The sequence below is a fragment of the Loxodonta africana genome, chromosome 8, assembly GCF_030014295.1.
Source record: "Loxodonta africana isolate mLoxAfr1 chromosome 8, mLoxAfr1.hap2, whole genome shotgun sequence".
In the NCBI taxonomy this organism is placed as follows: Eukaryota; Metazoa; Chordata; class Mammalia; order Proboscidea; family Elephantidae; genus Loxodonta; species Loxodonta africana.
Window position 1 is genome coordinate 91741584 of NC_087349.1, and position 14632 is coordinate 91756215.

The 14632-nt window shown below is 45.3% G+C and overlaps 1 protein-coding gene across 3 annotated transcripts in view; it reads left to right on the top strand.

Annotated features, from left to right (window-relative positions):
* Positions 1-444: 444 nt before the first annotated feature.
* Positions 445-14632, top strand: part of MINDY4 (MINDY lysine 48 deubiquitinase 4) — a 158431-nt gene continuing 144243 nt past the window's right edge. For 2 of the 3 annotated variants that reach the window (XR_010322748.1, XR_010322747.1), the window contains exons 1-2: positions 445-622; positions 8787-8906. Coding sequence is in view for 1 of the 3 variants with exons in the window: in XM_064290116.1 (XP_064146186.1) it covers positions 560-622; positions 8787-8906 (183 nt within the window). In the remaining 2 variants the exon portion in view is untranslated. The remainder of the gene's footprint in view (positions 623-8786; positions 8907-14632) is intronic. The other variant, XM_064290116.1, reaches the window with a different exon arrangement.

Consider the following 14632-nt stretch of genomic DNA (forward strand, 5'->3'; position numbering starts at 1 on the left):
GAATGCAGACAGCAGGGAGGCAGGTAACTTGTCCTTTAGTTTCAGGATTGAGTGGTTGAGTAAGCAGAGTCCTGGGCCTCCTTGTCCCACATAGTCCCAGCCAGCCAAGGCAGGGGCCAGCTGGGGTGCTGTGGGTAAAACCTCGGCAAGGGGCGGAGGGGCTCTTCTCTATGGGTTTATTCCTCCAGGAACAGGGAGTTAGGTATTCTTCCCATTTTGTGTCTTGGAAGTGGAAACTCGATTGGAGCAGTCACTCGTTTTCAGCCACCCCGATGGCAAGGGGCAGAGCCAGGTCCTAGGCCCAGAGTCCATGTCCTGGACTCCGGGCCGCACTGTGGCTGCCCAGCTGCTGGCTCCTGCTGCTTTCAGACACGTTTAAAGGATGCTCCTCCCCTTCCCTCCCGCCTTCCCGCCTGCAGGCTCCCAGGGAAGGGGAGGAGTTCTCCCAGGCTCTGATGCCACCGTCACCACGGCAACACGGCCATACTGGCCCCAACGGACTGAGGGGCCTGGGGCTGCAGGGCTGGGCCGCGCTGGCCTCGTGGGCAGAGCCGGCAGCATGGACAGCCTCTTCGTGGAGGAGGTGGCCGCCTCCCTGGTGAGGGAGTTCCTCAGCAGAAAGGTAATGTCTTGCCCCCTCCAAAGCTCTGGGCCGCTTCTCTAATTTTGAGGGGGCAGTCTAGGGGTTCCCCTGGAACCTTTGTACCTTTGGGGTGGGGAAGACCTACCGCTGCCTGGTTTCCACCCCAGAGATGCCCCAACAAAAACGCCACTTGCCCTGGACAGGGGAAACTACATTTCCCAGGAGCCATTTCTGTTATTGGGCACTTCCTGCCAAGAGGGCAGGGGCTGCCTTGTCTGCCACCCTCCTAGATGCATCTTCTCTCCTGGGCGCGGGCAGAGGCCCAGGTGGGGTTGCAAGGACCGCCCCCCCCCCCCCGCCCCTTCTCTAACGCAGAGCTTAGTTCTCCTACACCGAGCACAGCATGCAGGCCTCAGCCAAGCCTGTAGGCCTTAACTGGCCGATCCCAAGAAATACTGCCTAGGGTAAAAACTTCCCCCAGAGGGAACAGGGAAGGCTGAAGAAAGTTCTTTATGGTCCAACCCTTGTGTTATTTGAATCAACAGTGGGAATCCTAGTCATTGCATGATTTTTATTTTTTAAGTTCTCCTTTTGTCTGTCTTAGAAGAGTTCTTGAAGTGTCCAGAAATTGGGGAGGTGCTTAACTGTCATCTTCCCTTGTGGTGGAGGTGGGGAAGGAGCTTGCTGGAAGTCCTGTCCCATGCGAGTGTGGGGAAAGCATCATTTATTAAACACTGCGTGATGGAGGGCTTGCTATGAGCCAGGCATGGTTCTGTGTCTCAGGGTGTTGTATTGGCTGGGCAATGGGCAGTTGTCTGGGATTAAAATACACACACAAACAAAATAAACACGTAAATCTCTGGGTGAAGAAGTGGGAAGGACTCTGGAGTCAGACACGAATAACTGCTACTAGTTAGCAGTGTGAGCTTGGGTGTGTTATTCACTGATGTGAGCTTCAATTTCCTTATCTGCAAACAGGAATAATAAGGCCTACTCTTTGCAGGTTTATGATGAGGATTAATAATCACATATGGACAGCTCCCAAGCATAGTGTTTGGCGCATAGTAGATACTCAACATCCTACCTCTTGTCTCTGATGTGTACCTGTTTTGAAAGTGCCCCTGTTTTCTTGCTTGTTCATATATTTAAAAAAAAAAAAAAACAAAAACTCATGTAACATCATTGTATCTGTTGTTTCTGTGGCTAATTGTCCTTCTATCACCAAGTCATGGCTGCATTTTGGATATTAATGACACACCCTATGAGGCTGACTACTGCCATCATGGCTTTTATGTCTGGGCCACCAAGACTAACTTCTCAGACAATACTCCCTTGTGTCTTTCCTTTCTTGATTACAAATGAAATCCAAAATCCTCACTTGACCTTCAAGGCTCCCCTAAGCTTGACCGTAACTTACCATCCCAATTTCCTTTCCATGTGCTTTCTCTGCTCTCTCCAAAGCCCACCCCAAGGCCCAGCTCCTCTAAGAGGCCTTGTCAGAAAAGTCCAGTTGGAATTACTGAATCATCTGGTCTGTGGTCCTCTCACTGGTGCTTATGTTATAGTTATTAATATATTCCTGTCTCACCTACTGGACAGACCTCAGAGCTGACACCAGCACTGGACGGGACCTTGGAATCGTCTAGTTCATCCTCCTCCTCCTGTTCCCGTCTTTTATCTGAGCACACTCAGGCCCTGAGAGTAGAAAGGAGCTGCCCTCAGTCTCTGAGAAAGGAGTGGGAGCTGAGACTGCCACCAGGTCTACCGCTTTTCTCATAGTCTTTCCTCCAGGGCAGAGACCCTGCGCCCCCCACAGGGCTTTCCACAGGCAGCTGCCCAGCAGCTATAACCAAGATATTGGCCATGACTTGAGTTCCCACCCTCGAGCTAGGCACCATCCTAGGTGCTCTCACAACAGTCATGAAAGATAGTGTGATTTCTCCCATTTCCTGTATGACCATAATGAGACTAGGACGTGAATAGGGTGAGTAGCCCAGGGTAAGTAGGACATATCTTGTCACTCTATAAAAATCTCCACTGGCTCATCATCATAATTAAGATAAAATCCAAAGGAAATCTCACTAGGACCTACAAGGTCCTATATGATCCAGCTCTCAGCTACCCCTTAGACCTCATCTTCCACTGCTGCCTTTACCACTCACTACCTCCAACACTTTGGTGTCCTCGAACATGCCAAGTGTAACCTCCCCTCAGGGAGTCATGATCACCTCCTGGTGAGGTCAGTGTCTACCAGATGACTCAGGCAGTCCCCCAGCCTCTCTAGTCCATGGCCCCATCTCCTGCAGTGATCCTGTCCTCATCCTACCTCTGCCACTCTTTCCTGGGGTCAAGCCCTGGGCTTTTTTTTTTTTTTACTAGTATTCCACCCTTTCCATGACTTTGATTCCAAGCATCCCGCATCCACATTTCCAGTTCATCCCCCTCAGTCACCCGACAAAAGCAATGCTTCACCTTCACCTGAATCTGCATTCTGTTGTCCAAACAGCTTTTCACAGTTGCTCAACTGCATTGTGAGGAGCCCTGGTGGTGCAGTGCTTAAGCACTCAGCTGCCAACCAAAAGGTTGGTGGTTTGAACCCACCGGCCACGCCACGAGACAAAGATGTGGCAATCTGCTTCTATAAAGAGTTACAGCCTTGGAACCCTAAGGGGGCAATTCTACCCTGTCCTATAGGGTTGCTATGAGTTGGCATTCACTCGACGGCAATGGATTTGGTTTTGGGTTCATCCCTGTGGTAGCCTTTTCTTTCTTCTCACCCTCCCATCATCACAATCACATCTCAGTAATGTGCTTGACTCCCTTACCACTTCTCTCCCTTCGTCACTCCCCCATCCCCCCACCCTCCTGGGTATAGTCCAGCTCAGCCTATTCCTCTACCCACAGAGCTGAGAGGGGCCAGAGAAAAACACAGCCATGTTGACTGGCTTCTCTAAACTCTTGGCCACTCGCCTCAGTGATTGCTTAGGGGTGCCTGCTAACCTGATAACACATACCTCTCCAGCCTGTTCACACTCTCAAATCCTAGGTGACCATTTCACACCTTCTCCCGCCTCAAACCCCAAAGCTCATCCCCCAGCTCATTTCAAGAAGAAAATAGAAGCAGTCATGAGAAAGCTTCAACAGACTCTCACCACCACACTTACTAACTTGGTCTGAACCAATCACTCTGCCCTCCCTCTTGTTGCTATGAGTGCGTTATCCATACTTCTCTGTAAGGGAAACCCCTTCACGGGTGGTGTGCTGTTCCCTCATGTGCTCAAGGACACTTCTTCACTTATCATCATTCCTCTCTACTGTATCATACATTTTTCCTTCCCTAGTGGATATCACTATCAGCATTTATACATGCTCCCACAGAATCCCATCTTGACCCCCCAGCCCCTTCAGCTACTGGTCTATTTTTCTTCTCCCTTTAATAGCAAAAGCTCATGAAAGAGCTGTGTATACTCTAATTCCCTGCTTTCTAAAGCCCATTCTAATCAGATTTTGTCTCTGCAAATCCATGAAAACAACTCTTATCAAGGTCACCAATGACATCTAGTTTTCAGTCCTCATCCCTCTTAATGTAACAGTTGTGTTTGGCTCAGTAGATTACATCCTTCTTCTTCTTGGAATCTTTTCTCCTTCGCTTCTAGAAGACCACCTCCTCCTGGTTTTCCTTCTACCTCTCTGGTTGCTCCTTCTCAGGTTCCTTGCTGGTTTCTCCTTGTTACCCTGATGTGTGAATAGTGGACAAAGACTCCATCCGTGGACCTCTTTTCTTCTCTCCATTTATTCTCTAGGTGCCTCAACCAGTCTTATGGATTTTAATACTGTCTATATACTGACAATTCCAAAATTTCTATCTCTAGCCAACCCATCTCCCTGAACTCTCAGATTCTTTCCAATGGTCTCATCTATATTTCCACATGGATGTCTAATAAGCATCTCAAACTTAACATGTCCAGAACTCAATTCCTGATTCCCTGTACCTTCTGCAGTCTTCACCACCTCATTAAGTGGCATCTCTATCCTTCTAATTGCTTAAGCCAAAATTTTGCAAGAATCCTTGGCTTTTTTCCTTCCTATATACCTCATATCCCATCTATCAGCAAATCCGTTGGCTTTACCATCAGAGGACATAGAAAAGGTAGCCACTTCTTACCATTTCTGCAACCACCCTGGTCCAAACCACCTCCACCTTTCATGTGAATTATTCAGTAATCTCCTAACTTATATCTGGCTTATGCCTGCCTCTTGTAATCTATTCTCAGCCTACCAAACAAGTGATCCTTTAAATATATGATCAGTTCACAATACTCCTCAGATCCTTCATTGGCTCCCCATTCACAAAAGCCAACAAAGCCTCTCCTGATCACACTCCTGAAGACCTATCTGACCTCATCTCTTGCCACTTTTTTCTGGCTATGAGGCTCTAGCTGTACTGGCCTTCTTGCAACTGCCACAAGGCCTGTGCACTTGCTATTCCTTGCCTGGAACAGTCTTTTTTCAAGGTACTGCATGACCTGTTTCCTCATTTCTCCCAGGTTTCTGCTTTGATGTCACTGTCTTAGTCATCCAGTGCACTATAACAGAAATACCACAAGTGGATGGCTTCAACAAAGAGTTTATTTCCTCACAGTAAAGTAGGCTAAAAGTCCAAATTCAGGGTGTTAGCTGCAGGGGAAGGCTTTCTCTCTCTGTCAGCCTTCTCATCAATATTCCCTTGGAGTAGGAGATTCTCCATGCAGGAACCCTGGGCCCAAAGGATGCACTCTGCTCCTGGCACTGCCTTCTTGGTGGTATGAGGTCCTCTGTCTCTCTGCTTGCTTCTATTTTTTTATATCTCAGAAGAGATCACCTCAAGACACAATCCAATCTTGTAGATTGAGTCCTGCCTCACTAACACAACTGCTGCCCATCCTCCCTTATTGACATCACAGAGGCAGAATTTACACCATAATAGGAAAATCACACAATACTGGGAATCAAATTGATAAACACATTTTTAGGGGACATAATTCACTCTATGATAGTCACCTAATCAGGGCAACCTTTCCTGACCACGTTTTATGAAGCAGTGACCCTTCTCCGCATTCCTTTGTGGCTCTCTGTTTGTATCTCCTTACCCTGCTATTCCTGCCCCCCCCCACCCCACACTGTATGTGGGAAAGCAGAGAGGCCTCGAAGCACTTATTGATGAAGATTGAAGACTACAGCCTTCGGTATGGATTATACCGCAACATAAAAACAAAACAAAAAAAATCCTCACAACTGGACCAATAAGCAACATCATAATAAATGGAGAAAAGATCGAAGTTGTCAAGGATTTAATTTTACTCGAATCCACAATCAGTGCTCATGGAAGCAGCAGTCAAGAAATCAAAAGAGGCATTGCATCAGGCAAAAGACCTCTTTACAGTGGTATAAGGCAAGTATGTCACTTTGAGGACTAAGGTGTGCCTGACCCAAGCCATGGTATTTTCAGTTGCCTCATATGCATATGAAAGCTGAACAACCAATAAGGAAGACCGAAGAAGAATCGATGCATTTGAATTATGGTGTTGGTGAAGAATATTGAATATACCATGGACTGCCAGAAGAACTAACATCTGTCTTGGAAGAAGTACAGCAAGACTGCTCCTTAGAAGTGAGGATGGTGAGACTTTGTCTCACATATTTTGGACATGGTATTAGCAGGGACCAGTCCCTGGAGAAGAACATTATGCTTGGTAGAGGTTCATCGAAAAAAGAGGAAGACCCTGGAGGAGATGAGTTGACACAGTGGCTACAGCAATGGGCTCAAACATAGCAACAATTATGAGGAAGGTGCAGGGCTGGGCAGTGTTTCCTTCTGTTGTACATAGGGTCACTATGAGTTGGAACTGACTCAGTGGCATCCAACAACAGCAGATTATACTCATCTTTTCCCCTATAGAATGTAAGCTGCATGAGGGCAGGGACTTTGATCTGTTCTCCAGCAGTTGGTCTAGGACTTTGCACATGATAGGTGGTTCATTCCCTTTATTTCTCAGAAAGGAAAACTGGAGACAGGAGTGAGTACATAGATGACGCTCAAAATAAACAGCTGACTAGGTTGCTATGAATCTGAATTGACTTGATGGCAACGGGTTTTTTTTTTTTTAATCTAAAATGGTGCCCTTCATCTTGGTCTCCCCTCCTCATTTTATTTGCCACCATAATGGTCTTTTAGCAGCTGCCATACTATGCGTTCACTGAGTTGTTATGGTCTGATTCCCAACAGAATGTCAGCTCCATGAAGGTGCACAAGAAATGTTTGTTGAGTGAATGGCACTTCCACAGGCTGGGTTGGTCTGAAGGCTGACTGACTCCTGAGGGTGTCCTCATCTCTGCCCCAGTGGTTTTCAAATGATGGTTTGCATCCAGTCCTGGGGGTTTGTTCAGTGCACCAAGACTTGCTGATCTGATCTGAACTGTTGAAAAATGAAGGGCTATCCAGCAGAGAGGGACCCTCATTATGGAGCATTCCATATCACTTTGATTGGTGGGGAAGGGTTAAGCACAGATGAAATGCAGGTGGTTGCTTTTGAGCCCCACCCTTCCTTCCAATGGACTTTCCCCTAATGCACCCAGGTATGCACCCCCGCCTTCCCCCAACAGTTACACATATTTCTTTCTATTCCCTTTCTCTGAGATCTCCTTTTTATTCTCTTTGGTTCAAGATTGCATTCGTATCTCATTTCCCAAATTGGCCTTCTTATCTAAATTATGGGGCAGTTCTACTGTGTCCTATAGGGTCGCCATGAGTCGGAATCGACTCGATGGCACTGGGTTGGTTGTTTTGGGATCTAAATTCATAACAGGCAGCAGGTCTTGTTTTTGTTTTGTTTTGTATTCCCAGCAGTTAGAGCCTCTATACAGTTCTGAACGCTAAGGCTGGTAGAGAAGCTGAGGCGCTGTCTAGCACTGGGGTCTGAAATTCCTCAAGAGCAAGGGACTCCCTTGACGCAGGCTGAGCTGTTCAGGAGGCAGCTGTTCCTGCTCCAGCACTGCCTCAGGAAGGCCAGTGAGTTGGGCAGGCGGCAGCTACAGCTGTTGTTTTTCAAATGAAGACACACCAGGTTCTTAGGAGGGAACAGGACTTGCCCAGTTTCTTACTGCCAGTGTGTGTCTCCGCTGGGCCTTGAACCTCAGTCTCCTGGAAATTCAGAGTTGGATAATGGAAACTGGCTTCACTGGGGACTCAGCAAACATTTATCAAGTGCTTCCTAGGGGCTGGGGTCCTGGAATCACAGATTTATAGGTTAGCAGGGTTGGAAACCCCCACTGTTTGATTCCACTGTGCCACCTTGGACAATTCACCCCTGCCTCCTCACTTCCCATCTGTCTTAGTCATCTAGTACTGCGATAACAGAAATACCACAGGCGGGTGGCTGTAACAAGTGGAGATTTATTCTCTCACAGTTTAGGAAGCTAGAAGTTCGAATTCAGGGCACCGGCTCTAGGGAAAGGCTTTCTCTCTCTGTTGGCTCTGGGGGAATGTCCTTGTCTCTTTTCAGCTTCTGGTCCTTGGCGCCTTGGTGATCTTCCCCCATCTCTGCTTGCTTGCTTAATTTGCTCTTTTATATCTCAAAAGAGATAGATTTAAGACACACACTACACTAATACTGCCACATTAACGTAACAAAGAACTCATTCCCAAATGGGATTATAACCACAGGCATAAGGGTTAGGTTTTACACTGTATCTTTTTGGGGGACACAATTCAATCCGTAACACCATCTAAGATGAAAAGGGAATTAATATTGGCCTTTTGTTTTAATTTTTTTGTTGTTGTTGTTTATTGTTTTTCTTTTGTTTATTTTTAAGGCTGCGGCTTGCTGTGACCCTAAATCTAGGGCTAAATTCAGGGCTCCTGACCTGGCCTTGAGTGAGTCACTCACCTCAGCCTCACCTTCCTTTTCTGTAAAATGGGTTAACAATTGCAGCCTTAGCTTAGCCCACAGGGTCATTGGAAGAATCAGAATAAAAGTTGTTATGAAGTCAGATGTAAAGGTTATATAAAAAACTCAAGTCATTTTTTTGTCTTTGCAACGTGCATGTCAGGAAGGGATAAGAATGATCTTAATGAACATCAACAGTCTTTTGTTTATACTCTGTGTCAGAGAGCTGATGGTTTTGATTTAAAATGGCAAATAACGAATCCGATTTCTTCCCTTAGGGCTTAAAGAAGACGTGTGTGATCATGGACCAGGAACGCCCACGTTCTGATCTCAGCATAAACAGCAGAAATGATCTTCGCAAGGTTTTGCATCTGGAATTTCTCTACAAGGAAAACAAGGTACAGGCTTTTGAAGTGCTGTGTGGAGCTCGGTGAAGTGAGAACACTCATGGGTCCTGCCAACCCATCAGAGACACGTGGTGGGAGGCCTGGAAACTTCTGGCTTGCCCCAAGTGTGGTCAGGGAGAAACAGACCAAGCCAATGCTGACAAATCCCAAGTGTGAGCTGGTTTCTAGCATTAGTCAGCCTGGTGCGGCCCCTTTGGCGTTGTGTGTGTGTGGGTGTGCAGGAGCGTTAGTCTCGTTTTAACCAGAGCTGCTGACTGTACTCAGCCTCTGACAGTTATTCCCTGTGCTCTTTCCTTCCCCCATGAGGCTATTTTTAGTGAGACTGTACTTAAGAATATAATATTCGGTTATACTAAAAATTTCCACTCCCTGCCGGTGTCAGACTTTCCTCCTGCAGTTCTGAGTAATGCCTTATTCCCCAGTCTGCTGTGACACATGATTCAGTTGGAAGTGGGGCTTGGGTTCAACTAACCCCGGGGGTCAGAGTTGAGAGAGTCAACAGAATGACACTTCCTGGGTGGGGGTTCCCTGGTCCCTCAGACTCAATACCCCGCCTCCTGTTAAAGGCTCTAGGGCACCCTGTTTTCCTTCTTTATCCTTTTCGCATTTGTACTAACATATTTGTGTGATTGTTTAGTTAGTATTTGTCTTCCTAAGTCTCCCAGACACAGCAGGAAGGCAGAGCTGTGTCTGTTTTGCTCATTACTGCATCTCTATACATAACTTATTGTCTGATGACATAGTAAATAAAACCCACTGCTGTGGAGTCAATTCTGACTCATAGTGATCTTACAGGACAGAGTATTTACTGCCCGATAGGGTTTCCAAGGCTCTAATCTTTACAAAAGCAGACCGCCACATCTTTCTCCCTTGGAATGGCTGGTGGGTTCCAACTGCTGACATTTCAGTTAGCAGCCAAGCACATGACCACTGTGCCACCCAGTCTTTATGTATTTGTGAAATAAACAAATGACGAATACATATATGAGTGAATGAAGCTATATCGCTGGCTTAATTGTTCTTTCTGTTACAAAGACAGAATCCTCTCATTAGATTTAAGGATGGGCTGTCTAGCAGGCTTTGTCTTGTGGTTGGATGTAGTGTCCCAGTTGGAAGGAACCTGATGATTATGTAGTTCATTATTTATCACAATGCTGTCTTTAAAAAAGCAATCGAGTGGTACCTCATGCAGAAGTCCAATATGCAAAACAAAGGCAGCTGCCCTGTGTGAGGTGGAGGCAGGGGATAGCTTGTCTTCCTGGCCCCTGGGATAGCTCCTCAGGGCCCAGCCAAGCAGTTTTTAAACCACTGGTCTAGTGGGAACCCCACCCTGGAGAGCTGTGAGTCAGAGAAAAGTGGCTCGTCTAAGATCCCACAGTCAGTTAAAGGGAAGAGATGAATCTAGAATTCAGGGCTTCCAATTCTCAGTCCTATCATAATAATGGTCATCACGCTTATTTTAATTGTAACCCATTTCTCAAATAAAATCTTGGCAGATTTGGTTGGTATGGGATGGGACACCCCAGCCTTCCAAGCCTGCTTCTGAGACATCTGGAGACACCTCAGAACAGCTTAAAACCACCCTAACATACATCCCAGGACAGGGAGGAATTAGGCCAGGTTTCCCCCGCATAAAGGATGAAATTTCAGCAAACCCGTAAACCTCAGCTAGCTGGCATCTAGCCAATAGGAGCACTCTGGTTGCCAGAATTCTTTGTGCTCCCCTTTCAGGAGACAAAGGCAGCAGCGGTCAGGTGAAGTCACATCAGAGACTGGGTAAAGCCATCAGATAGGTGACCTTCATCCTCGGGGCCCTGGAGGGACACTCATGCACATCTCCTTTTGGTGCTCAGGGAAACCAGTTGCAGTTGAGTTGACTCAGACTCATGGTGACCCCTTTTGTGTCAGAGTAGAACTGTGCTCCATAGAGTTTTTAATGGGTAGCTTTTCAGAAGCAGATCACCAGGCCTTCCTTCTGAGGTGCCTCTGGGTGGACTTGAACCTTCCACCTTTCGGTTAGCAGCCAGGCATGTTAATGGTTTGTACCACCCAGGGACTCCATACTCAGCTGAAGTCCTGTAGAAAGAAGGCTACCTACCCAGACAGCAGATGCTCAGTAATCTCCCATTTGCTATGTCTTAAGACAGGACTATGCCTTAAGACAGGAGGGATACCCTGGTGGCATAGTGGTTAAGTGCTATGGCTGCTAACCAAAGGGTCAGAAGTTTGAATCCACCAGGCACTCCTTGGAAACTCTATGGGGCAGTTCTCCTCTGTCCTATAAGGTCGCTAGGAGTCAGGCTCGACGGCACTGGGTTTGGTTTTTTGGTTAAAACAGGAGAGTAGATTGTACGTTTTAGAAAGATTATCAACAGAGAGTGAGACAGTTAACCTGAAAATTCAACTACCCATTCTACACTGGGATTTTTATCTAAACGCACCTTTACCTAATTTCGCAGAAGTGTCTTTGTCATTCCAGTTATATTTTTCCCTCACCATATTATGCTCTCCCTAAGGTAACTATTATCTTAAGATACTTAGGATATTTGCATTAGATCTTAATAAGCACCCTGATTATTTAATTTACACAGTAGTTATTAGCTGTTACACAATGAATTGGAGCCTATATTTTACAGAAAAATGTATTTATTAGTCTATCTGTTGCATAATAATTTTGATATTCACCAGCACAAAGCTGGTGTGATTCCAGGAAAGCCCTGCAGTTTAATGATAATATTTTCAATAGTTTGTTTTTCCCTATTATGTAACTAACCCCCAAAACCAAACCCATTGCTGTCAAGTTAGTTCTGACTCATAGTGACCCTGTAGAGCAGAGTAGAACTGCCCCATATGGTATCCAAGGAGCGGCTGGTGGATTTGAACTGCTGCCCTTTTGATTAGTAGCCAAGCTCTTAGCCACTGAGCATCCAGGGCTCTCCTATTATGTATACTGTAGATAAAAATAACTCTGTAAAATTGATGTGCGAAAAAATGGTATCTAGACTCATATAAAGAAAACAAAAATCCTCACAAATGGACCAATAAGCAATACCATGATAAATGGAGAAAATGTTGAAGTTGTCAAGGATTTCATTTTACTTGGATCCATGGTCAACACCCATGGAAGCAACAGTCACGAAGTCAAGTGATGTATTGCATTGGGCAAATCTGCTGCCAAGAGACCTCTGTAAAGTGTTAAAAAGCTAAGATGTCACTTCGAAGACTAAGGTGTGCCTGACCCAAGCCATGGAATTTTCAATCGCCTCATATGCATGTGAAAGCTGAACAATGAATAAGGAAAACTGAAGAAGAATTGATGCATTTGAATTACAGTGTTGGTGAAGAATATTGAATATACTATGAACTGCCAGAAGATGGAATGAATCTGTCTTTGAAGTACAGTGAGAATGCTCCTTAGAAGCAAGAAAGGCTAGACTTTATCTTATGTACTTTGGACATGTTATCAGGAGGGATCAGTCCCTAGAGAAGGACATCATGCTTGGTAAAGTAGAGGGTCAGTTAAAAAGAGGAAGACCCTCGAGGAGATGGATTGACACAGTGGCTGCAACAGTGGGCTCAAGCATAACAATGCTTATGAGGACGGCGAGGGACCAGGCAGTGTTTTGTTCTGTTGTACATAGGGTCTCTATGAGTTGGAACCAACGTGACTGCATCTAACGACAACAACAACAACGTATTATTATATTTGTCTTTTCCTCTGTAGAATGTAAGTTCCATGAGGGCAGAGACTTTGATCTGTTCTCACCTCTACCTCCCATAGTTGGTCTAGGGCCTGGGACATGGTAGGTGGTTCATTTCCTTTTATCTCCCAGATGGGAAAACTGGAGACAGGAGTGAGCACATGAATGATGCTTAATAAATAGCTGACCAGGTCGCTATGAGTCTGAATTGACTCAATGGTAATGGGTTTTTTTTTTTTTTTTTAATCTAAAATGGTGCCTTATCTTGGTCTCCCCTTCTTGTTTTATTTGCTGCCATAATGTTATATTTTAGCAGATTGTTATGGTCTGATTCCCCAACAGAATGTCAGCTCCGTGAGGGCGGAGCTTTGGGTTATTCCTTCATATCTCTAGCATCTAGAACAGAGCCTGGCATGTGGTAGGCATACAACAAATGTTTGTTGGGTGAATGGCACTTACACAGGCTGATTGGATTGAGGACTGACTGACTCCTGAGGGTGTCCTTGTCTCTACCCCAGTGGTTTTCAGATGCTGGTTTGCATACAGTCCTGGGGGTTGGCTCAACGTACCGAGACTTACTGATCTGAATTGTTGGAAAACAAAAAGTTATCCAGCAGAGGGGAACCCTCATTATAGAGTATTCCATGTCACTTTGATTGGTGGGAAAGCCTTAGTTAAACCCAGATGAAATGCAGGTGGTTGCCTTTGAGCCCTACCTTTCCTTCCAGTGGACTCTCCCCTAATGCCTCCCACAATCCCTCCACATGTACACACATTTCTTCCTGTTCCCTCTCCTTGAGATCTCTTTTTATTCTCTTTGGTTCAAGATTGCATTCATATCTCATTTACCATCATGGTTGGTACAGTAGAGGGTCAGTGAAAAGAGGAAGACCTTCAATAAGATAGACTGACACAGTGTCTGCAACAATGGGCTCAAACATAGCAACGATTATGAGGATGATGCAGGACCAGGCAGCATTTCATTCTGTTGTACACAGGGTCACTATGAGTCAGAACAAATGGCACGTAATAACAACAACAACGACAACAACAACGGATTCATATAAAGGCTTTTACTATTACGGCAAAATGGTGTGAAAATCATTACATATAATTCAGACAACCCAGGGCTCAAAGTCTCTTATTGAAAGGAAAAGCAAGAAGCCTGAAACTAATTATTTAAATCTGCTCTACATAATTATATAACAGCTACCCTCCCTCCCCAATCCCCAACTTGCTTCATGTAAGCTTCTTTTAAACTTAGACAAAATAGTTTTTTTGGTCACATACTAAAAAAATAAAACCGTCCCCTGATTTGACTGTGAAAAATCTGCTGAGTTTGGTCGTGACCCATTTGGTCCCAGAAATCTGCTGCAGTGACAGCCTGTAGGTTGGTGCTTGGATAGCTGTGTCTGCCCAAATGACATAGGAGCATTTTAAAAGAAATCAGTACCCCCATCTTTGAGCTTCTAGCTTAGTAAGTCTCAGTGGGGCCTGGGAATCTGTATTTTAAGAAAAATTCTAAAGATAATGTGCAGCGAGAGTTGGGAAGTACTGATATCGTCTATTTACAGAATCTTTCTTTTTTTTTTTTTAAGGCTGGGATGTAAACGGAGTCAATCCTGTCACTCTGTTCTTCATAATAACCTTCTGTGTCCATGGTCTATGTAATCCTAGTGTCTGAGGTTAAATGCCCACACACCAAGGAAATACTGAGGCCCCAAATGTTTGTAAACTTGTAGAGTTAGTGATCCCTAAAGGTTTTTTTTTTTTTTTTTTTTTAAATATAAAGTTATTCCTAGGAGAAAAAGCTAAGAGGACATTTGTTTGGGTATTCTTCCATTAATATCACATTTTATTTTAATCATTCAGTGAATTGCCCGACTTGCATGTTAGCTGCTAGTTCTTTCAGGGCAGAGTTTTATCTTCATCCCCTGTCCCTGCCTGACACAGTGCCTGACACATAATAGGCTCAGCGAATGCTTGCTGAAAGAATGTATGAATGCATGGGAAGTG